The sequence below is a fragment of the Spea bombifrons genome, chromosome 7 (assembly GCF_027358695.1).
Source record: "Spea bombifrons isolate aSpeBom1 chromosome 7, aSpeBom1.2.pri, whole genome shotgun sequence".
In the NCBI taxonomy this organism is placed as follows: Eukaryota; Metazoa; Chordata; class Amphibia; order Anura; family Pelobatidae; genus Spea; species Spea bombifrons.
Window position 1 is genome coordinate 26,299,104 of NC_071093.1, and position 23,256 is coordinate 26,322,359.

Genomic DNA, 23,256 nt, shown 5'->3' on the forward strand with positions numbered 1-23,256 from the left:
TTAGTTTTAGATTATTCACTAAACTACTACTGTGAATTATGGCCAACACTTACTAGATTTCCAGCAAGAAGATCTAAGCCGGACCATTTGTATGCATAATTTATTCTGTGTTGTGACCTTCAAGACTCCATATTCCTATTCCTATCCGATACATAAGGTAATGCAGTCTGCAAAACCAATATCAAAATAATCATATTTCTAAAACACAGCATTAGAACAGTAGAAAATAAATACATTTCCTTTGACAGCCATCTTCCCAGGGAACATAAATGAGTTTTCTCTTTGCTCCCCGTCTGTACACATTGTTTCTTTCCTGTCTCTGTGCTTGGCAGCTGGTGCGAGTATATGGAATTTTACCTACATTTTTCTTAACTTGTGCTTCAGTTGCTCATATTCATTACATATGCTTTTGGTTTTTGCAGCTGTTGTCCTTTGTGACATTGCCTGTTCTCATATTTTACATACCGTATATTTCTCTACCAGACATGGTTTTTTTTAATTGAGTGGGTCTGGTAGAACTCTGTTGCCATCTTCTGTTAACTATGCAGACTACACCTTTGAAAAATAATCAAAATGGAAACATTCTTTTATTTGTTTGCAATTATTTAATCTGCTTGATTGGGTTTATTCAAGAACAAAACTTTCATTAACATAAACATCAGCAGCTTAACCAAATATATACAAGGAAAGCATTTTTGCACGGTCAATACCAGAAACAGTACACAAGAAAAAAAATCAATTATGCTAAATACATTTCCCTCCCTGACACTAGAAAATGTAAAATATTAATTTACAAAAGATGATTAGTGACTTACATATAGTAGACAAAAAGACATAGAGAAAGGCTAATAGTGTCCTTGTGTATGGGGTTATCATGCATGAGTGTATGTGTGTGTGTTACTATAATGTGTGGGTGTCAGCGTTCGGTTAGTGGCGATTAGGAGGGGGAGAGGAACAGGAGAAAGAGTGTGTCTGTATTTAAGTGTACAGAAGTAGAGCGAGCTGGCATCGGAGCGTTTGTTTGTCGTTAGTTATAAGGGGGCCTTGAAGAAACACTGCATCTAGACATCATTAACCCTCTGCCTGCCCCTAGAGGATCTTAAAGCAGAGCAATGTGTGGGATGGATGATGGGGCGGGCTGATTGGATGATGGGAGCCCGGATTTCCGACGGCAGCTCTGCAAAATATCTGCGCTTTATACAGGCTAATCTACCTTTCCTGACATCCGGGAGTAGCGATCATGTACTGTACAATTTCTGAGCACTACGCAGTCTGGATCACGAAGATATTTGGGCTTTATTGACCTTTTGATGCACACGTAGATACAAGCCGACTGTCTGGCTCGATCAGGTCTACGTGATATAACCCCTTCCCGGGGGCAATATTCGCAATAATTTCCTTTACACACGCGACTACACCCGCCTTCTTTCAATACTCTTTCCTCTTCCGCCACAACTCCTCCCTCTGCCAAGCACAATTAGCCTCACCCCCTACTCAGCAATTGGTTGAATCTGGCCTCTTTCGATTTATTTTTCTTATGATACCGGGACTGTCAATCACTGTACTGACGCTTCGCCATTGGCCGGTTAAGTAGAGCGTGACTTAAGCAGGAAGAGAGCCCTTGCAGAGCAGCGTTAATTGGAAAGTAGCGTGTCTCTGAGTTTATCCTTTTGTAACGTCATGACGTGGTGACGAATCATTAAAAAGGCGCAATATTGATGTATGAGTAGCTGTTTTAGCGGAATACACGCAGACTTGCTCTGCACTGATGGTTTAATACCGAGTTATTAATACATGCCTTGAAAATAGGCGTTCCCTTTCCCACAGTATTCTGAAACGTGACATTTATAACAAGGTTTGGAGGTGATCGAGAGCTTGTTATAGTATTTGAAAATTATGCTTTGGTACACAAATGAATTGTATCCAACCGTGCTATAACACGAGTTCTAGAATAATATGTATGGATAAATTCCAAAAAAAATATGTTTGCTAATAGAAATTATACGCAAATGTGTATTTATTGCGTATTCCTGTTGAGATTAGGCCTGTTTTCGTGTGTCAACTGTCTTCACTTGAGCCACTATTCGGATATGTAAACGTACATATATGTACTCATTTTATGTAAACACATCTTTTTGTCATACTTACAGTAACTGACCGTTTTAAGAAATGTTATGACAGCACCAGTTGAAGATGTCTGGTTTTAGTCCCGAGCTTATTGATTACCTGGAGGGTAAAATATCCTTCGAGGAGTTTGAAAGGCGACGAGAAGAGAGGCAAGCAATTGAGAAAAAGGTAAAATCACAGCTATTCATCATTTTTATATAACTGGCTTACCCTCATCAGGCATTCACACGGAGTTCTTTTGCAACAATTTGTTTTTCCTTCTTGTACTCGCCAGTCAGATGTTGGAAAATATTTTCATGTTTATATAAGCTTGCGAGCAGGGCCCTCTATAACTAATGTATCGGTTTGTCATAGTCTGTCAATTCTAGTTTTGCCGTACCCCTTGTATTGTATGAAGCACTGCATAAGTTGCTGTGACTAATAAAATACCGTATTTGCTCGATTATAAGACGACCCCCCAAAATCTGAATATAAATTTAGGAAAAAAAGAAAAAACCTGAATATAAGACGACCCTATAGGAAAAAAGTTTTAACTATGTAAACAATTTTTTTTTAATGAAAGCTATGATTGAGAAAAATATTTTTTTTTATTTTTATTTCCTTTTATTTTCCAACCTGCCCCCAGGCTTGCCACTCTGCCCTAGAAATGCCTTATACCTCCTATATGCCACCGTGCCCCATGATATGCCTTTTAGCCCTCTATATACCACTGTGCCCCATGATGTGCCTTTTGACCCCCGATGTGCCACTCTGCCTCCATAAATACCTTATACCCCTCAAAAGGCATATTATAGGACAGAGTGGGATATAGGGAGGTATAAGGCACTTCAGGAGGCAGAGTGGCGTATAGAGGGTTAAAAGGCATTTCTGGAGGCAGAGTGGCATAAAGGGGGTTAAAATGCATATCTGGAGGGAGAGTGGCATTAAGGGGGTTAAAAGGCATACCATAGAGCACTCTCCCTACAGAAATGCCTTATGCCCCCCATTTAATACTACCCCCTCAAACTTACCTGTGCTTCCCTGGTGGGTAGTCGGGGCAGCAGGTAGACGTCTACGCAGATCGCGTAGGCAACTTCCGCTGCAGCTGGAAGGAAGTGCCATTAGCAGCGGGAGTTGTCTGCGTCCATCGCGCATACACCGTCCGGCTGTAAGAGAGAATTCCCCGCAGCGGTGCGGGGAACTCTCCCCTCTGACAGCCAGGGAAGGTCTGCACGATGGACGCAGACAACCCCCGCTGCTAACGGTACCTCCTTCCGGCTGCAGCGAAAGTTGCCTATCTGCATAGACGTCTACCTGCTGCCCCGACTACACACCAGGGAGTCAGAAGCACCGGTAAATTTGGGGGGGGGGGATCCAGGTCCCCTGCAGCGCTGCAGGGGATCTGGATCTTAGTCTTATAGTCAGACCTATTTGAGGTCTTATTATAAGACGACCCCAATTATAAGGCGAGTAAATACGGTAACTTATTCTTATTAATAGTTATTGGGACAGATGAACTCAGGGTAAGACTCACAGAAGACCCATTTTTCCATTCTGAAATTATCTTGAGGCAGTGGACTTGCTAACACATAATAATAAAAACTTCTGAGTTGGGTTCAGGCTTGTGTCTGGCACGTTTCTTTGGTATGTAGATTATGTATCATGATTGCAGCTCTTGAACTGGTGTCTATCCCGTCCTGATGTCTTAAGTTTATTTAGTTAACCACAGGAGCCCTACAGTGGAGACCTAGACATGTGCTCATTGCAGTGACATTGGGCTTATTCCCTCCTTTTGGATGACCTTGGCTCTGTTGCATCCTTTCTTTCAACAGCCTGTATAAGCTGGTTGCCTTATGAGGACAAACCTATAATAGATTCCATTTGTGCACCATGTGCATGCTTATTCATAGAGAATAAATTAACTCTCTTTTGCTCCTGTGCCAAGGAACCACTCTCCAACTCAGATCCTGCCTGGGTTTGATAATTATGAGTTCATTATTCTATGAACCCCAATTTATGTTGCAAATCCATGGCTAGGTTTTGTTTTTGCTATATTCTTTTTTGATTTCTCTAAACGGAAGTTATTATTTAATTGATAAAAGGATGCATTACAAGCAGAGATTGCTGAATGTGAAGAAGATGATTCTAACATGCCATCAACATCTGGAACTTACCAGTCAAGAAACAGGGCCTCTGATGAGGATGAAGGTAACCGATAATATTTTCAGCATTTGAAATTTGTATAACTTCTTATCTTTATTAACCTCTTTACTGTATCATGCATGTTTCAACCACTAGGATGTTACATCTCTGCCCACAGAGTCAACCTTTTCTTGTATGGGCACGTCTTACGGGAGGTTGCCCCACCCCTTCAAACGTTATTTTCTGTTGTCAGTATAGCTAGATTTTGTAGAGTGCTAGTAAACACAACACTTAATTCAATTACTAGTTGTCTACATTGTGTCAATCATATTCAATTTAGTACCAAATTTTCATGAACATAACCACCTGCATAGATATAAAGTCATAATTTTTCATTGGAAAATTGATTTTGCGATTATTACTTTTAAATATATTGTTGGGTTTTCTGAGGGTAGTCAGTTTCTTGAGTTCCAAAGGCTACATATCACTTAGTATTGTGGAAAACATATTGTTTACTCAGTTTTCTGCAGTCTCAGAGAATTGCACTGCATAGCAGTGATCCACATATTCTGTGCTATGGTAGATGTAGGTTTAAGACTGGTTATCTGGGTACCGAGTAGGTTGCCTTGGTTTTGAGGTACCTTGTAGATACAGCTCTGTGTGCAGTACAGACAGGGCTGCAACAACTTATCGATAAAATCGATAATAATCAATAATGAAAATCGTTGCCAACGAATTTCATTATCGATTAGTTGAATCGATTTTTATCGATTATAAAATGAGGGTTTTTTCAAATACCCCTCATTATATAATCCTACTTACCAGTCCCTCCCTGTAATCACTCTGACAACTGGCCCCGCCCCTTCCTTCTCCCAGAAGGCCAGAACCACATGGCTGTGACACTCATCTAACTGTAAGTATGAAATTAATATTTGGGCTGCTGAAAGTTAGAGGAGGTGGGGGTTAATTTAGGGGCAGTTATGGTTAATTGGGTGTTTAGGGTTAATTTAGGGGCAGTTATGGTTAATGGGGTGTTTAGGGGCAGCTATGGTTAATGGGGTGTTTAGGGTTAATTTAGGGGCAGTTATGGTTAATAGGGTGTTTAGGGTTAATATAGGAGCAGCTGTGGTTAATGGGGTGTTTGGGGTTAATTTGAGGCAGTTGTGGTTAATGGGGTGTTTAGGGTTAATTTAGGGGCTGTTGTGGTTGATGGGGTCTTTAGGGTTAATTTAGGGGATTCTGTGGTTAATGGTGTCTTTAGGGTAGTTGTGTTTGATGGGGTATTTAGAGTTAATTTACGGGTAGTTATGGTTAATGGGGTGTTTAGGGTTAATTTAATGATGAGGACTGAGGGTTAATTTAATTAATTTAATAAAGTTAACTTAATTTAATAGCGTTTTCAGCTGCCACAGGCAGCTTCAGGAAAGGGGGTTCAGTGTTGATTGGGTCCCCACACAACATCCCCCTGCTGCCTGATCGCTCCATGAGAGCGACAGGGCAGCGTTAACCCCTTCAATGCCGCGGCATTTTAGGGGTTAATTCCCGTTTTGTACGGGGCTCTGCTGCTGGTGGTCTGCCTGGAATCCCAGGCAGGCCAGCAACAGCAAAAATGAGCCCCCCCACAAGCCCTTTGATGACTCCTGTAGGCATGGAAGCCTACAGCAGTCATCAGAGAGACTCCCCCCTGCAATGGCTGGTCTATAGACCAGCAATTGCGTCCCAGCTGCCAGAGGCAGCTTCAGGGACAGGGGGAGAGGGTTCTTCAGTCTCCACATGAGTGTGGGGACCTGACACAACACCCCCCTGCTGCCTGATCGCTCCATGAGAGCGACAGTGCAGCGTTGACCCCTTCAATTCCACAATTGTGTATAACACATTCGTGGCATTGCAGGAGTTAACATTTAAACATTATTAAAAAATAAAAAACAACAAAAAACAGCACTGACCTGAAAGTCCAGGGTGCTTCCAGGTCCAATGCTGTGAGTTTAGTAAGTGGGCTGATGATAATCAGATCACTCCTAACCCACTGTTAGTTTTAAAAAAAACCTGGCTCCTAACTTTTTTTATCTGGCGCCTAGATTCACAACAAATTTGTCAAGCCCTGGTATAAGGCATATCTGGGCAGGATGGAGTGACATATCTGGTGGTAGAAGGCATATACGGTATATAAGGCATATGTGGGGAGGGCAGCGTGGCATGTCTGGGAGGCAGTGTGGCATGTCTGGGGAGGATGGAGTGGTGTATCAGGCACAGTGGTATATGTGGGGGTAGAGTGGAGTGACATATGTGGGAGACAGTGTGGTATATGTGGGAGGCAGCGTGGAGTGGTATATGTGGGAGGCAGCGTGGAGTGGCATATGTGGGAGGCAGCGTGGCATGTCTGGGCTCAAATGTGCATAAATTGGGGGGGCTGGTTGGGAAATAAAGACAAGACAAGTTTTTTTTTTTATTCTGCTGTTTGTATTTAACATCATTTGTTTATTAAATTATTTTAAATAAATGAAAAATGTACATTCATTTTTTTATCCGATTAATCGAAAAAATAATCGGCCAACTAATCGATTATGAAAATAATCGTTAGTTGCAGCCCTAAAAGGATGCATTGTGATTAGAGCTGAAACAACGAATCGATAAAATCGATAATAATCGATAACGGAAATCATCGATAACGATTTCCGTTATCGATTAATCGAGTGATCAATTCGTTGTTGGAGCACTCGGCTCCTTTTACTTACCTCCGCGAGCGTTCCCCGCTTCTGCTACACGCTCTGCAGTCTCCGCCTTCTTTTAGCTACGTGACGGATGTGACGCGTTCCGGAGGTAAGTATTCTTCATGTCTATGTGCGGTTCGCTCTGTGCGAGTGGCTCCACTCGCACAGAGCGGTTCGCTCTGTGCGAGTGGCTCCATTCGCACAGAGCGGTTCGCTCTGTGCGAGTGGCTCCATTCGCACAGAGCGGTTCGCTCTGTGCGAGTGGCTCCATTCGCACAGAGCGGTTCGCTCTGTGCGAGTGGCTCCATTCGCACAGAGCGGTTCGCTCTGTGCGAGTGGCTCCATTCGCACAGAGCGGTTCGCTCTGTGCGAGTGGCTCCATTCGCACAGAGCGGTTCGCTCTGTGCGAGTGGCTCCATTCGCACAGAGCGGTTCGCTCTGTGCGAGTGGCTCCATTCGCACAGAGCGGTTCGCTCTGTGCGAGTGGCTCCATTCGCACAGAGCGGTTCGCTCTGTGCGAGTGGCTCCATTCGCACAGAGCGGTTCGTGAGTGTGGGTGCAGGGCAGAGTGGGGGTGGGGGTGCAGGGCAGAGTGGGGGTGGGGGGTGCAGGGCAGGAGACTGGGTGCAGGGCAGAGTGGGGGTGGGGATGCAGGGTGTGAGTGTGGGTGCAGAGCAGAGTGGGAGACTGGGTGCAGGGCAGAGTGGGGGTGGGGATGCAGGGCAGGGTGTGAGTGTGGGTGCAGGGCAGAGTGGGTGCAGGGCAGAGTGTGAGTGTGGGGGCAGGGCTGGGTGCAGGGCAGAGTTAGAGACTGGGTGCAGGGGCACAGTGCAAAGTGCTGGGTGCAAAGTGCCAGTGCTGGGTGCAAAGTGCCAGGGCTGGGTGCAAAGTGCTGGGTGCAAAGTGCCAGGGCTGGGTGCAAAGTGCTGGTGCAAAGTGCTGAATGCTGGGTGCAAAGTGCTGGATGCAAAGTGCCAGGGCTGGGGCAAAGTGCTGGGTGCAAAGTGCTGGGTGCAAAGTGCCAGGGCTGGGTGCAAAGTGCTGGGTGCAAAGTGCTGGGTGCAAAGTGCTGGGTGCTGGGTGCAAAGTGCAAAGTGCTGGGGCAAAGTTTCTTGAACAGTAATAGTCCACCTCTTTTCAGAATGTTTGGGGTTATTTTGTTTCATAAATATTGTGTTTGGGTTCTTGTACTTTGAAAATATTGTTTTTTATTACATCATAACAAAATAAGAATGTTAATGTAAATTTTAAGTTGTTTTTTAACATCCAGTTCATTAAATTCTTTTAAATAAACGAAAAATTTGCATATTGTTTTTTTTTATCCGATTAATCGATTAATCGAAAAAATAATCGGCCGATTAATCGATTATTAAAATAATCGTTAGTTGCAGCCCTAATTGTGATACTGACTGAAGCATTTGAAATCTAGCAGTTCCTGTCTAGTTCAGATAGACTCGGCTCTCCATAAATGTACAATTGTACATGCTTGGGTCAGTCCTACTAAGTTGTCAATATTAATCAGCTATCTATCATGGATAAAACACTTAAAATCATTTTAAGCCATGTTTTTCTAATCTGTATATTTCGTATTATTTTAATTTCAAGAGGAAACCTCAGATGGAGTAAGTAAGTCAGTCCATCGAGCCTTTGCTTCAATGATCGGAGAAGATGAGAAGGACAATGATGACGAGGAAGATGAAGAATATGATGAGGGTGAATGTCTAGAAGGACAGCCTTCAGCTGGAGATGTCTTTGCCTTGGAGATGGAAATTGATCGTGAAAATAAGAAAATGATGAAAGTATGTTATTCTGACACATGTTACACCTCCAAAATGTAGGTCCTCAAAAAGAAATTTAAAATGAATTTAAGCATTTATTGTAGGTATCAGAATGTTGAAGCGAAGGAGCAAACGTCCCTTGAAGCTTGCTAACTGCAATGAATGAAAGAACATAAATAAATGAATGTTAATTCAAATGTTATATGTTTACAGATAATTCTGGTTGTTTTGTTTTTCATATAGGCAAGGCGACCTCGCAGTAAACTTCCCAAAGCCTTAAGAGGCTTAATGGGGGAAGCCAATATCAGATTTGCTCGAGGAGAAAAAGAAGAAGCCATATTAATGTGTATGGAAATCATTAGGCAAGGTATGCTGTGAATTCCAATTTAATATTTTAACTTTTATACTTTCCATTGCTCATATAGCAATGACGTGTCTTTCACATAACATGGATTTCTTTTTGTCTCATCATATTCATTGTTTTTGATCTCTAAGGTTTGTTTGTCACCTTATAGATAGTAGAATAGCAATAGGTCCTCTTGGAAGCTACTTTGATGAAACTTAAAGTATGCTATCTTATATAACCATCACATTCCCAAATCATGCATCATACAGTTCATGTTTAATAAATGTAAATATAATGGTGTTCATAGCACTGTATATATCAACTATTTATTCACATAATGTGTATGTCCTCTAGTTTTGTGCATTTTGGGTGCACAAGGTTGTATGGTATTTGATTAATAAAAATTATATGGAACGTCATAAAGAAAATAGTGTTTTTTGTTGGGTTATATATTTAATATTTGTATGTCGAATATAATTCTTGGCATCTGCTTTCTTTTTTTTATATAATTATTTAAAAAATAGAAAATAGTAATAGAAAATTATTTAGAAAATAGTGTTTTGATTAAATGATTGTTAAAATCATTTATGGTTCACATTGCCTCTCTTCTTTCCTCCAAGATCTTTGTCCTTCATTACATTTTTAATCCTGCAAATGAATCACAATGTTAGTAGTTCTCCTCTGAACTCTGTCCAGAATGTTAATATTCTCCTTGTGATGAGGTCTCCAGAACTGTACACAATACTCTAGATGAAGTCTTACCAGATCTGTTAAGTGGCAGAACCACACTTTCTGCTACGTATTCCTCTTGCAATACAACTCAGCTCCTTTCTTGCTTTGTTGCATTGATTGTTTTGTTTTGGGGAGGGGGCGGGGGGGGTAGACCTTAGAAATAATTACACTTTAAATGGTCAGCCTCAGGTGTCCTGACTTTACATTTGTTCCCATATTTATTTGTTTTTATTGATCAGTTTTATCTTTTTCTTTGTTTTGTAGCGCCTCTTGCTTATGAACCCTTCTCAACTCTTGCGATGATATACGAGGATCAAGGTGATATGGAGAAATCCCTACAGTTTGAACTGATTGCAGCTCATTTGAACCCCAGTGATACAGAAGAATGGGTCAGGCTTGCAGAGATGTCTTTGGAACAAGATAACATTAAGCAAGCAATTTTTTGCTATTCAAAAGGTATGTGACTTTGTTCTACCTTTTTCTATTTGTGTTGTTTTAACACTTTCAGTTCTGGGTTTTACATGTATTAGTGTTGTTCTATTGTTATATGTAGGTAACAACTTACACTTTACCTTGGGTAAGATGTATGTTTCATTTTTTTCAGGACAAGTCAAGCTATTCTTAAATGCCTAGTGTAACCATACAGAACATTGACTTTATAAAATGTTAGAGATACAAAATGAGAAAAACAATTACAACAAGCCAATAAAACATGTTTTTCCACATATATGCTTTGACAGGTGGGGGAGACATCGATGATGTTATAATGTCCAACTACTGCATGCACGGAGCAGTTGGCATGTCCTTGAATGCTGCAAGCTGATCGAATAATAGACAGCATGCAGGGATCTTTTTTGTGTTACCATAGTAACTGACAGCAACACATTTTCTTGATGTAGAGAGATGCTGATCTGTCACTGAACGATCATCAGCAATATCTCTTACATTGTTGCATTGTACAAATGAGATATGGATAATGGATATCTTGCTTGTACAATGAAACTTTGTTAGACCATAACTGCAGGTAAAGAAATGTACAGTATAACAAAGGCTTTCTGTTATTGTGCTTTTCATGATGGGGAATCGGGAGAATTCCACCACATTTATAAAGGTTGGCCTCTTGAGCACAGTTTGCCAACCACATATCTTGCACAAAATGATATTGCTTTCTGTTATTAAAGAGACACGTATGAGACTTTTACTTTAATCAAAGGGAATGAAAAACAGTCTGATTGTTCTGTGAAATAATTCCGCAGGGGAAATTTTTTTAAAAAAAACTTATCTTTTTTTTATTATTTAAATGTTCAGAACATGACACACTGTTTTAACTACTTTGGCTATTTTATCTTTTTTTTTTACATGTTTGTAACATGTTTTACATGTATTGTGATAGGTATCAATACCCTTTTAATGGAGCAGACACGTTAAAAAAGGTTATTTGACATGAAAGTTCTATTTTATGAATTATAGATGTAAAAAAGCTCTGCATGACACCATAGCCCTTTGAAGACAATTTAGCTAGGAAAGCTCTGGGGAGAAAGCACTGCATTAACAACCTGCTTGGCATGCTCATGAGAAGAAGGCCTAGTACTGCTGTCACAAGAAAGTAGCTATAATGGGAAATAACCAGCATTCTAAATGTAATACTGTTCCAGATCCCTGCAAAATGATCAACCCTTTAAGAACCTTTAACTCAGAAAGACCTTTAGTATATTTTAGTACTTGATTATGAATTTGCCATTTCCAGAGCTGCTTCATTATGCTTCTCTTTTTGCCATATAACATGTCACATCCATTATGTATTCCAATGCTTTGCAAAAAGCATTACCTACTCGGTAAGGGTTACTCAGTATATTTGGCAATTTTGAAATATATGTACACATATATTTGTATTTATTTTCTATTTTCCTTTAATGTATACATGGAAAAATAATTGATTAGTTTTGCAAGCATATTAGTTACCTCTCAATGTTACTTTCTGTGTTGGTTATAATTTTACCCCATTATGTGCAAACTAACTGCTTTCTTTGTGGTATATTTTATTTTCAGCACTCAAATATAACCCTACAAATGTTCGTTATTTGTGGGAGAGGTCAAGCCTGTATGAGCAGGTAGGGGAACATAAACTGGCAATGGACGGATATCGCAAGATTTTAAATCTTTTGTCTCCTTCTGATGGTGAAAGATTCATGCAGCTGGCAAGAGATATGGCTAAGTATGCTGTCTTATGTCTTTTTGTTTTGCCAGGATTCTAATACTAAATAAATGTTATGCTATATTTACGTTTAGAGTGAAAGTAAGCACTAAAGTATTTTATTTTCTCTACCAAATAAAAGTTGTGAAAATGTGCTTAGTTTGGTTATACAGGATCAATTAATATCCCGTGCACTTCAACGTATAGTCTAAGATAAACAACGTGAAATAAGCAAAATATATGAGAATAAAAAGAAGATATTGGATGCTGTGGGCAGGACATGCACTGATATGTTCTCACTAGAAATAACTGTTAGACAATAGCCAGCAGTTTGGTATGGTGCAAGAATACAATGCTGGACGTATTCTTTGCAAAAGAGGGTGTCATAAAGGCATAACATTACCAGTGTGCTGCAACATGCAAGGCTAGCTTATATTTGTGAGCAGTATTTCTGATTATTTTCTATCTATGATCTAAATAGAAAATGCTAATTCTTGATGGTATTAGTGTGTGCTTCATATTGCTTTCCTCATACTCCTGTTTGTAGAGAGATATACAATCTAATTAAAATATGATGCTGAAGTCCGTTTTTTTATTTTTATTTCAAGTGCAATAATGCAATTAACCTCTTAAGGATCAGGGCTATAATACACCTACAGAGCAGAGCAATTTTTATTTTGCTATATTTTGCTTTAGTTCTAATATCCCTTTATGAGTTAGTGTATCCACACAAATGATGCGTGTGTGCTTAGTATTCGTACTACAAGTTAGTTGCCACAACTTTAACTATGCTCAGTGTATGTTAAGCAACAACAAAATCGGTAGAGTCATACCCAACATGCATAATTTTTTTGTTAAACCCCATATTATTCATAATTATTTTGTCTTGATGTACAGCTTTTACTTTCTCTGACTGAATCGGTCAGCTGAGAGCCAAGAGTGTCATTGTACATTCAGTCAAGATCAAGTGAGTACCTGTGAGAGAGGGAAAGCTTGGTCCTCTGGCCGTAAGGTGTCCCCATGCCATGGTCTAGGCGCGGTGCACTGGGAGTTTTTGTGGTTTACACACATCAATTCCTCAGTTTTTGCATTTGCTTGTAAGAACATTTGGCACCTTGGACCTCTACATAAACTCATTTTTACATGTCAATAGCCTCAGCCTTTTAGGCATGGAGTGTGGTGCATGGGAACTTTTCTCACACCGACCTAAAATGCTCTGTTTTTTATTAGCAGCGTAACTGTCTTTTTTTTTTTTTTTGTATACCGAAAAACCATGATGGAAAGGGTCCCTTAAAAAGTTCCTTGTTTTCTGATGAGGGGGTCATGCCCCATTTCAATCGAAGATTTCAGTGGTCCTTCCCCTTGCAGGGACTAAGAAGATCTAGCGAAGGGAAGGGAGGGTTTGCATATGAGTGTGGCCCCTCAATGGAAAGAAAAGAAGAAGGGGACCTGGTCTCCACCATGGCTTCACTGTCACGATTTTGGCACTAGGGACACCTTTTTCACAGCAGAGCCATTGACTTTGTCCTTCCCACCTTAATTATAGGAGCAATTAGCGTTGAAGCCCCCAGCCATCCATTCCAGCTGTCCCCTTTTCAGAAAAATTGCAAAAAAAGATATTTAGATCTTGCCATTTTGGTTTACAGTGTATAGCAATAAACATGATGATTTTAATCCACAGTGGATATATATTTTCCAACACCTATACAGGTGTTAACATCTACATGTATATTCTATAGGACTTATTATGAATCAAATGATGTTGCATCTGCCATTGCTGTGATTGAAGAAGCCTTCTCCAAACACCAAAGTCTTGTAGCAATAGAAGATGTCAACATTGCTGCAGAGTTATACATTTCCAACAAGCAGTATGACAAAGCATTAGAGGTAGGCTCATATTTAACAGTTTTATATGTGCGCTTTACTCAATTTAGACATCTACAAGTATAACTTGCATAATACTGTGGCGAATATATTACGTATAGTTACATAGTTACATAGGCTGAAAAAAGACATGCATCCATCAAGTTCAGCCTTTCCTATATCTGTTAATTTGTTGCTGTTGATCCAAAAGAAGGCAAAAAAAACCCCGGTTTCGCTCTTTCCAATTTTGCACTAACCAGGGAAAAAAATTTCCTTCTTGACCCCAAAATGGCAGTCAGATTTCTCCTTGGATCAATAAGCTGTTTCCCCATAATTAAAGATTATATCCCCGAATATTATGTTTTTCCAGGTATCCATCCAGTTGCAGTTTAAATGTCTGTACAGACTCCGATAAAACTTCCTCTGCAGGCAGAGAATTCCACATCCTTATTGTCCTTACTGTAAAAAACCCTTTCCTCTGCTTTAGTCTAAATCTCCTTTCTTCCAATCTGAACGCATGACCATGTGTCCTATGCATAGTCCTGTTTATGAATAGATTTCCACACAATGGTTTGTATTGGCCCCGAATATATTTATATAATGTTCTCATATCCCCTCTGAGGCGACGTTTTTCTAAAGGTTATATATATGATCCTTTTATTTATACATACATACACTTGGGGAATTATTATAAGCAAAAGTAAAATGTAATGTTATTTTATTCCTTCCTTAAGGTTATAACACAATTTTCGGGGATAACACTTAGAAAGGAGTCTGCCACTTCAGAAAACAGTGCAGGTAATGAACTTGTCGAAGCTGACATTATTAAGATACATCTGCCTTTCTGTATTTGTAAAGCATTACACTTGTTCCCTCTTGTTCTTCTCCAGAAATTGCTGTATGCCATGTTCCAGATGGTATTCCCATAGATATTACAGTCAAAATGATGCTTTGTTTGATTCATCTGAATATTCTTGAGCCAGTCAATGTAAGTAATGGTTGAAATTCAAACTGCAAAAAATATATGAATTTTAGAATGTACCCTTCATTATGTTTTTCACAGCTTCTAAAAAATCACCAAACTACATTATTCTCAACAGTTAACATCCACTGGTTTTTTTTTTACCTTTTGCCACTAACTGGCCCATAAAGATATATCATGGCTTTAAAGGGGAACTTCCACCACACTTTTATATCCTGTATGGTTGTAGGGAATATATACTGTATATACGCTATATGGACAAGAGTATTGGGATACTTGACCATTACACCAACAGGGACTTTTATGACATCTTATTCGGAATACATAGACATTAATATGAAGTTGGTCCCTCCTTTGCAGCTAAAACAGCTTCCACTTTTCGTCCAGGATAGCATTTGTGAGGTCAGGTACTAATGGACAAGAAGGCCTGGCTCGCAAATCTCTTTCCAGTTTATCCCAAAGGTGTTCGCTGGTGTTGAGCTCAGGGTTCTGTGTGGGCCAGTCAAGTTCCACACCAAATGCATCCAACCCCGTGTTTATGCACGCACATTTTTTGTGCTGATTTTAATTCTAGTGGAAGTTTGAAACTCTTCAGCTATGGAATCAAGAGAGCGCTGGCGACTTTTACGAGCCATGCGCCTCATCGCTCGGTGACCCAGGTCTGTGACTTTGCCTGGTCCTCTGCTTTGTGGCTGAGTTGCTGCTGTTCCTAAACGCTTCCGTTTTCCAATAATACCAGGATAACATTTTGTGAACTGACCTATTGCAAAGGTGGCATCCTGTCACAGTACCACGCTTGAATTCACTTAGCTCTACAGAGCGACCCACTTTTTTCACAGATGTTTGTAAATGCAGACTACATTGTTTTATACATGTGGCAATAGGTCTGATTGAAACACCCAAATTAAATAATTAAGAGGTCCCAATACTTGGTAAGTGTATGGTGTTGGAGTGGCTGTATATGTATGTATGTGTGTATGTAAGTGTAGGGCTACCACATTATTACACCCACTCATATCATAATTCATATGTCGTGTCCCCCAGCCAACATATGCATACCTTCTTCAATCATCCTATTGTTCTCCTCAATAATTTTTATCCCCTATCATTATCACCCCTTATTGCATCTAAATCATCCCCCTAATCACTATACCCAGTATTATTTCCCATCCATACCCTTCCCCAGCATGCCCGATTCTTATTTTTGTATGTGTGTGTGTTTATTCCTTTTACCTCCCTGTCCCCAGCCTCTGAGTCTGTCAATCTGCCTGAAGGGGACTGCGACAGGTGCAGATCTCTTTTACTACTGTCCCTGCAAACAAACATATAGAAGGATGACCAGCTCTAAGTGAGGTGGCCTACTGGGAAATTTGGAAAGAGTGCTGTTCAAGAAACTTTGAGAAATAGTATTTAAGTGTGAATTTATGTTTTTTTTTATCTTTAAAGACTATGTTGACTTCCCTAATGGAGCAGAATCCTGAAGAAATGGGGGATTTGTATCTGGATGTTGCAGAAGCTTTTATTGATGTTGGAGAATATAATTCTGCTTTACCACTGTTGAGCGCTCTAGTGTGCTCAGAAAAATATAATCTAGCAGTGGTATGGCTGCGACACGCAGGTAAAGTCTGTTGCTATTCTTGGCTTGCCTGTAGCTTTATAATACATGTTTAGCATTAGACTTGTGCAAATGGGACAGAATGATTTGCGCAATTTTTTGTTTAGTGTTTGGCCCATTTGTTTGCAGACAACAAATTTTGTTTCCTACCCTTTCGGTTTAGACAAATATTGGAGGGCGTATCACATAACTCACTCATTCACTCTCATGGTTTTTCACACACTCGATCACTCTCTTACACTCTTATTCACTCTCTCACGCTCTCATTCACTCTCTCACTCTGTCTCTGAATGTCTCCCTATGTTTTCCACTGACCATTTCTGTGTTCATTGCTGTGCGGCTCGCCTTCTTCTCTTGTATCTTCTTGTTATTCTGTCTTTGTCCACTTCCCCAAGGAAACCAAGAAGTCAAATGCAAATCCTAAATTTAAATTATAATTTAATTTTCCATGAGTACATAATCCTGTTAAAAGAAAAATTAATACAATTGAGTATTATACTTGAAAGTTTACAGGAGACTAAGAGTATTCGTTTGCACACAATCCATCATTTTTAATTATTAATCTTTCTTTCTTTGTAGATTGCTTAAAAGCATTGGGACACATGGAGAAAGCAGCAGAGAGTTACGGCAAGGTGGTAGATATGGCTCCTTTGCACTTGGATGCCAGGATATCTCTGTCAACGCTTCAGCAACAACTTGGTCAGCCAGATAAAGCACTGGAGGCATTAGAACCCATGTATGATCCAGATACACTGGCACAGGATGCAAATGCTGCACAACAGGCAAGTGAACCTAACCGTTGCAAAGTATATTGCACACCACTGCATATCATTGTTGGCTTTGTTTTTTATTGGTTTCTCAAATTGGAAAATACAGTGGTGCTTGTTAAAACCGAAGTCTTTTTTAGGGGGGGGGTGCATTCTATTTGTTTACGGTGATGATTCTGTATCCCTGTTATGTGCAGGATATCACATTGGGGTTTGTACACAGAGTGGTACAGAACATCTCCATGGTCCAACAATCTATTGTTAGACCCATCTATGAGGTTTGCTCGGCCAGTGCAAGAGCAGACTGGCAGTAAATATACCATGGCAAATAGTTGGGGGCATGCAAAGGGACAAATACATGTAAATTTAAAGGGACCTCTCAGCTATCATATGCATTCAATTGCTTATGATGGCTGGAGTGTCCCTTTAAATGGCAAACACCTGAGCTACATGAACACATGAGTATTTGTGGGCCCTCCTGTTTCTGTACGTCATATTGTTATTTTACATGCTACCACTTGTAATGTGATGTGGAATCTGATGGCACAATATAAAGCAATACATAATAATCTAGAACCTGTGAGGCTCACATTGTTTTTGTGATTGTAGAGTCATATGTAGAGAAAGATCAAGCTTCACCACGCAGTTTCTAAATAAACTCAATGCCATCATAGGGGCAGCTCTATGTAAAGATTTTATCTCTCTCTTGTGTGCTCTACCCTAAAATAAATGGCACACCATATGTTTACTTCACTGCCAGTTTAATCCTCCTCTCTACTGTTGGCCCGCCGTATATAAATTATAACAGTAACATTAACAATAAGATCAGAGTTGACTAAACCACTTGAAATTTCAATCTCTATCTGGGTGTTACTTTTACAGGAACTCAAATTGCTGCTTCATCGATCAACCCTGCTTTACTCTCAAGGCAAAATGTATGATTATGTGGACACATTACTCACCATGCTTGCCATGCTTTTAAAAGTAAGTTCAATTAAATGTGATTTTGTGTTTAGAAAACATCCATACAGGAAATGTGTCAATACAAGCAAAACCTAAAAATATGACTTGATCACCATTCAAAGAGCTGAGTTATCTATAGCTGAGTTATCTATAATAAATGCACAGAATATATACATGTGATTAGTAAAATAAATAAAAATAGTTAAAATAAATAAATAAAATTGTGGTAAGCTTTAATTGTCACCATCAGGGGAACAATCCAGTTCCAACAAAATATAAAAAATGATGTGCACCTGCCTAATGTGGCCTTTTAGTCCCTAAACAACTCAACTGTACAAAGGAGATGTTGCTGAACACATACTGGGGTGCTGTTTGACAGTAACATATGCCAGGAGCTGTAAATTCTTACCTAAAGTACAGTGTGTGTGGAAAAAAACACACAAAAAATTATTACCACTAACTTGACAAAGACTGGTGATAGAATAAGTGCATGGAAGTTAAAATACTAGTATTTGAAATACCGGGGTTGTCTAGTTTTCAAACATATATGGCATTGAACTGCCAGCTTCAAAGATATCCCAGATAGGACGTGGGAGCAGAATTGCCAAAAATGGTTTTGAAATAGCAATATGCTACTTGTACTTATTGCCCTATAACTTGCAAAAAAAAAAGGGTATTTCTCATGTCAGGACAAATATTAGAATCTATTTAGCAGGTTTTTTTCATAGGCTTTTGTAGATGAGTAAAATATTTTTCAAATAAAAGTGAGAAAGGGTCATTTTTTTTCCAATTCTCACCATTTTTTTTTTTTTTTTTAACAAAACAATATATGATTTGTGTGGGTACACTAAAAGAAAGAGAAGAAACTAAACACGAGCGCCGCAAAAAATGTTAAAACAGCCATTGTCACGAAGGGTAGAAAAAAAAAAAAAGCCCTGTATTTTTTCAGCTGTATAAGCCTACATAATTTCACTGGTTTAATACCCTGTATATTTTCCACTGCATTTTAGTGTCTCTCTGTTTTCAGATTGCAATGAACAGAGCACAGGTTTGTTTAATCTCAAGTTCAAAATCAGGGGAGAGACACTTATATCTCATCAAAGTGTCTAGAGATAAAATTTCAGACAACGATGATCAGGACTCTGCAAACTGTGATGCAAAAGGTAATTATTTTCCAGCTTCTGTGGAAGAAGCAAAAAGCATATTTTGTGATGCAGGCAGAATTTTGAAATCTGTGTATAAAGACAAGATAAAATGTAATCTTTGCCTACTGTACCTTAGCTAATCAACTGGAGGAAGCCCCAGCAAATTAGCTGAATGAGGCAGCTGTGAGTGCATCTCAATGAAATGCTTGTTTTTATACCAGATTGATAAGATTTAAGACTGTTTAAAGGAGAGGACCTATGAAAAATTTGGGGGCATTAAGTACAGCGCTGTATATAGTAGTGTAATTTAGTTTTGAAGAAAATGTAGTTTTATTTTATTTAAATCTGAAATCTGTTGAATGTCTGGGTGATTAAAACAGGGTTTTTTTTGTTTTTGTTTTGATTTTTTAACTACAAGACCATATTATAAAGAGCTAGTGTGTTTGCTTAGCAGATTGGAATATAACGGAGATACACATGAGCAGCTGCTTAAACGTATGTTAAAACTAGAACTGTTTTTAAAACTCAGAACACTATTTAAACTCATTTTTAATGATATACTAGTAATAGAAATGTCTGGAGCTCCCATTTTAAATGTTTGTGGTGCATTTTAGTGTTGATTTATAGTTTTTTCTTTTAGTTCTTAGACCATTTCCCCCATTTTGAACTGTCAGATTTGTTTATCGCAGTGTATTAAAGTTAATACAACAAATTGTGTTTCCTTTGGCCAATCCACATTCACTTCTGCAGTATGTTTTTCTAACACATCCAATGTTGATTTTGTTTTGTGAGGACTCTTTCTGGTTTGTCACTTGTGGTCTGAACAGCTCATGTGGCATCAGTAATTAAATCCAGTATTTATACATTTCAATTCACTGCAGTGTTCACAAGATTATAATCAATACCTACTTCAAATGGAAGGATCATTTATTTTATATATGTAGACAAATAGATGCTTTTGTAAAGCTATATTTAGAAATCCCAATGTAATACTTCCAGATTATTTCGCACATTCCATTTGAACAATATTTGCATAATGTTGGAAACAGACCTATTCATACCATGTCATATCTTTATTTATATCTAATGGTTTCATGTGTTCTAATGTTATATACAGCAATATTTGCCATACTTACAAGCGTTTTAAGCAAGGAGGACTGGTGGTATCTTCTTTTGAAGGCAATATATGCCTTGTGTGACTTGGCCAGATACAAAGAAGGGGAGCTCCTTGTAGATTCCTCGCTGGAGTATTATTCATTCTACGATGACCGACAGAAACGGAAGGAATTAGAATATTTTGGGCTTTCAACTGCAATTCTTGATAAAAACTTTAGGAAAGCTTATAACTACATCAGGTAAGTTACTATATATTGCTTAGCTATGTCCACGTAACTAAGTATGTTAAGAGAGAATTACCGTATTTGCTCGATTATAAGACGACCCTGATTATAAGACGACCCCCCAAAATCTGAATATTAACGTAGGAAAAAAAGAAAAAGCCTGAATATAAGACGACCCTAAAGGAAAAAAGTTTTACCAGTAAATGTTAATTCATGTAAACTATTTTTTTTAATAAAAGCTATGATTGAGAAAAATATTTTTTTTTTGTTTTTATTTCTTTTATATTTTCTATTGTATTTTCCAACCTGTCCCCCAGTTACGCACATCTGCCCCCAGGCTTGCCACACCAATATGGCACTGTGGCCCATGATATGCCTTTTAACCCTCTATATGCCACTGTGCCCCATGGTATGCCTTTTGACCCCCTATGTGCCACTCTGCCTCCAGAAATGCCTTATACCCCTATATCCCATTCTGGCATTTAGGGGGTTAAAATGCATATTATGGGGCAGAGTGGCATATAGGGAGGTATAAGGCATTCCAGGAGGCAGAGTGGCATTAAGGGAGTTAAAAGGCATTATATAGAGCACTCTGCCTCCAGAAATGCCTTATACCCCTATATGCCACTCTGGCATTTAGGGGGTTAAAAGGCATATTATGGGGCAGAGTGGCATATAGGGAGGTATAAGGCATTTCAGGAGGCAGAGTGCACTATTAAATGCCCCCTTAACGCCACTCTGCCTCCTGAAATGCCTTATACCTCCCTATATGCCACTCTGCCCCATAATATGCCTTTTAACCCCCTAAGTGCCAGAGTGGCATATAGGGGTGTAAGGCATTCCAGAAATGCCCTACACACACACACACACACACACACACACACACTTACTTACTTACCGGTGCTTCCAATTTCCTGCTGTATTGCCGGGGCAGCGGGTTGACGTCTCATTCCGCGGCAGCCGGAAGGAGGTGGAGTTGGCAGCGGGGGTTTGTATGCGTCCGTCGCAAATACCTTCCCCGGCTGTCAGAGATCAGGAACTCTGGAACTCTGATCTCTGACAGTCGGGGAAGGTATTTGCGACGGACGCATACAAACCCCCGCTGCCAACTTCACCTCCGGAAGCACCGGTAAGTGTGTGTGTGGGGGGGGGGGGGCGACGACAGGAGGATCCAGGTCCCCTGCAGCGGTGCGGGGGATCTGGATCTTAGTCTCCTAATCAGACCTCTATTTGAGGTCTGATTAGAAGACGACCCCGATTATAAGACGAGGGGTATTTTTCAGAGCATTTGCTCTGAAAAAAACCTCGTCTTATAATCGAGCAAATACGGTATTTATCAAGTAGCAAATGCCTAACGTGCCCCAGACTCTCAAATAATATTTACTAACAGCTACACCTCTTGGAATTAGTAATCTGTTATTACACGTAACTTTTTGGAAATCCTACATTTTTCTCTCTACGTAAACGTGTTTACAAGTTGATATAAGCAATATCTACGGTATGTATCAAAACCCACTTTTGCTGTATACCTTTGGAAAGGGTATCTTAACTTTTCTTTTGAGATCTGAATCATATGCATTTAGATACATAAAGCTATCATATGAATCTTTTTTATTATTATTTTAAAGAATAATGTTAATGGAAGATGTAAACAAACCACAGCTTTGGAATATCTTCAATCAAGTCACAATGCATTCCCAAGACGTGAGACATCATCGATTTTGCCTGAGACTAATGCTGAAAAACCCTGAAAATCTTGCTCTGTGTGTCCTTAGTGGTCATAACGCATTTGTGTCTGGAAGTTTCAAACATGCTCTTGGTAAGGATGTTTTGTGGTCAATGAATGTGCTTGTTTTGGACATTAGGGCATGCTGTTACATCTTAAAGTGGCCATAATAACCACTTGGGCTTAATGGTACATCCTGTGAATAAAGATACATTGTGCACATGTGCTGACAGTAACACATCACTTCTTATTAAAGGGGGCTGCCTAGCAGACCCAGGGGAAGCATTTTAAGATTATCAGAGGCATATGATCACTAATCACAGTGATCTGTTGTAATCTGTCTCAGTGTTTACCCATTTGCTTATTGTGGATTTTTTACTATGTGAATACATAAATGCATGGTTTTTTTTTATTTAGCCCAGTATGTGCAGGCCTTCCGAATGCAGCCCAGTGATCCTTTGCACAGCCTATGCATAGGCTTAACATTCGTTCATATGGCATCACAGAAGTTTGTATTAAAAAGACATGCTTTATTAGTACAGGTATTGTAATTCTTTTTCATTTTGAAACTGTCAACAAATTGCAAATCTGAGAACCGTTTTAACACAATTTGTGTAAAACCTAGTATAGTAAACCATTTCAATGGTTGACAGTTGACTCATACCTCTTTGTTTTATTATGGTTTGAAGTCCCAAAGGGCAATTTCTGAAATCTTTCTGGTTTGCATGTGTGTTTGACAGATATTGTCACAGGCCGGTGATATAATCATACAAGTTATTCTAGAATAAGCAAGGTGCAGGTGTAGTTTGAACCTTGAAAATATGACAAATATTTGTGCAAATACAT

General features: G+C 39.4%; 1 protein-coding gene across 3 annotated transcripts in view; it reads left to right on the plus strand.

Moving 5' to 3' along the window:
• Positions 1 to 23,256, plus strand: part of GTF3C3 (general transcription factor IIIC subunit 3) — a 36,707-nt gene that overhangs the window by 11,135 nt on the left and 2,316 nt on the right. The window contains exons 2-17 of one of the 3 annotated variants that reach the window (XM_053472162.1): positions 2,151 to 2,295; positions 4,209 to 4,314; positions 8,565 to 8,758; positions 8,981 to 9,104; positions 10,080 to 10,271; positions 11,865 to 12,030; positions 13,749 to 13,896; positions 14,607 to 14,670; positions 14,763 to 14,860; positions 16,301 to 16,472; positions 17,049 to 17,251; positions 18,119 to 18,220; positions 19,227 to 19,362; positions 20,462 to 20,699; positions 22,313 to 22,503; positions 22,828 to 22,952. In XM_053472162.1, coding sequence (XP_053328137.1) covers positions 2,194 to 2,295; positions 4,209 to 4,314; positions 8,565 to 8,758; positions 8,981 to 9,104; positions 10,080 to 10,271; positions 11,865 to 12,030; positions 13,749 to 13,896; positions 14,607 to 14,670; positions 14,763 to 14,860; positions 16,301 to 16,472; positions 17,049 to 17,251; positions 18,119 to 18,220; positions 19,227 to 19,362; positions 20,462 to 20,699; positions 22,313 to 22,503; positions 22,828 to 22,952 — 2,361 coding nt within the window. In that variant the 5' untranslated portion in view covers positions 2,151 to 2,193. Of the gene's footprint in view, positions 1 to 2,083; positions 2,296 to 4,208; positions 4,315 to 8,564; positions 8,794 to 8,980; positions 9,105 to 10,079; positions 10,272 to 11,864; positions 12,031 to 13,748; positions 13,897 to 14,606; positions 14,671 to 14,762; positions 14,861 to 16,300; positions 16,473 to 17,048; positions 17,252 to 18,118; positions 18,221 to 19,226; positions 19,363 to 20,461; positions 20,700 to 22,312; positions 22,504 to 22,827; positions 22,953 to 23,256 lie in introns of those variants that run through there. The other 2 variants (XM_053472163.1, XM_053472164.1) reach the window with 2 other exon arrangements.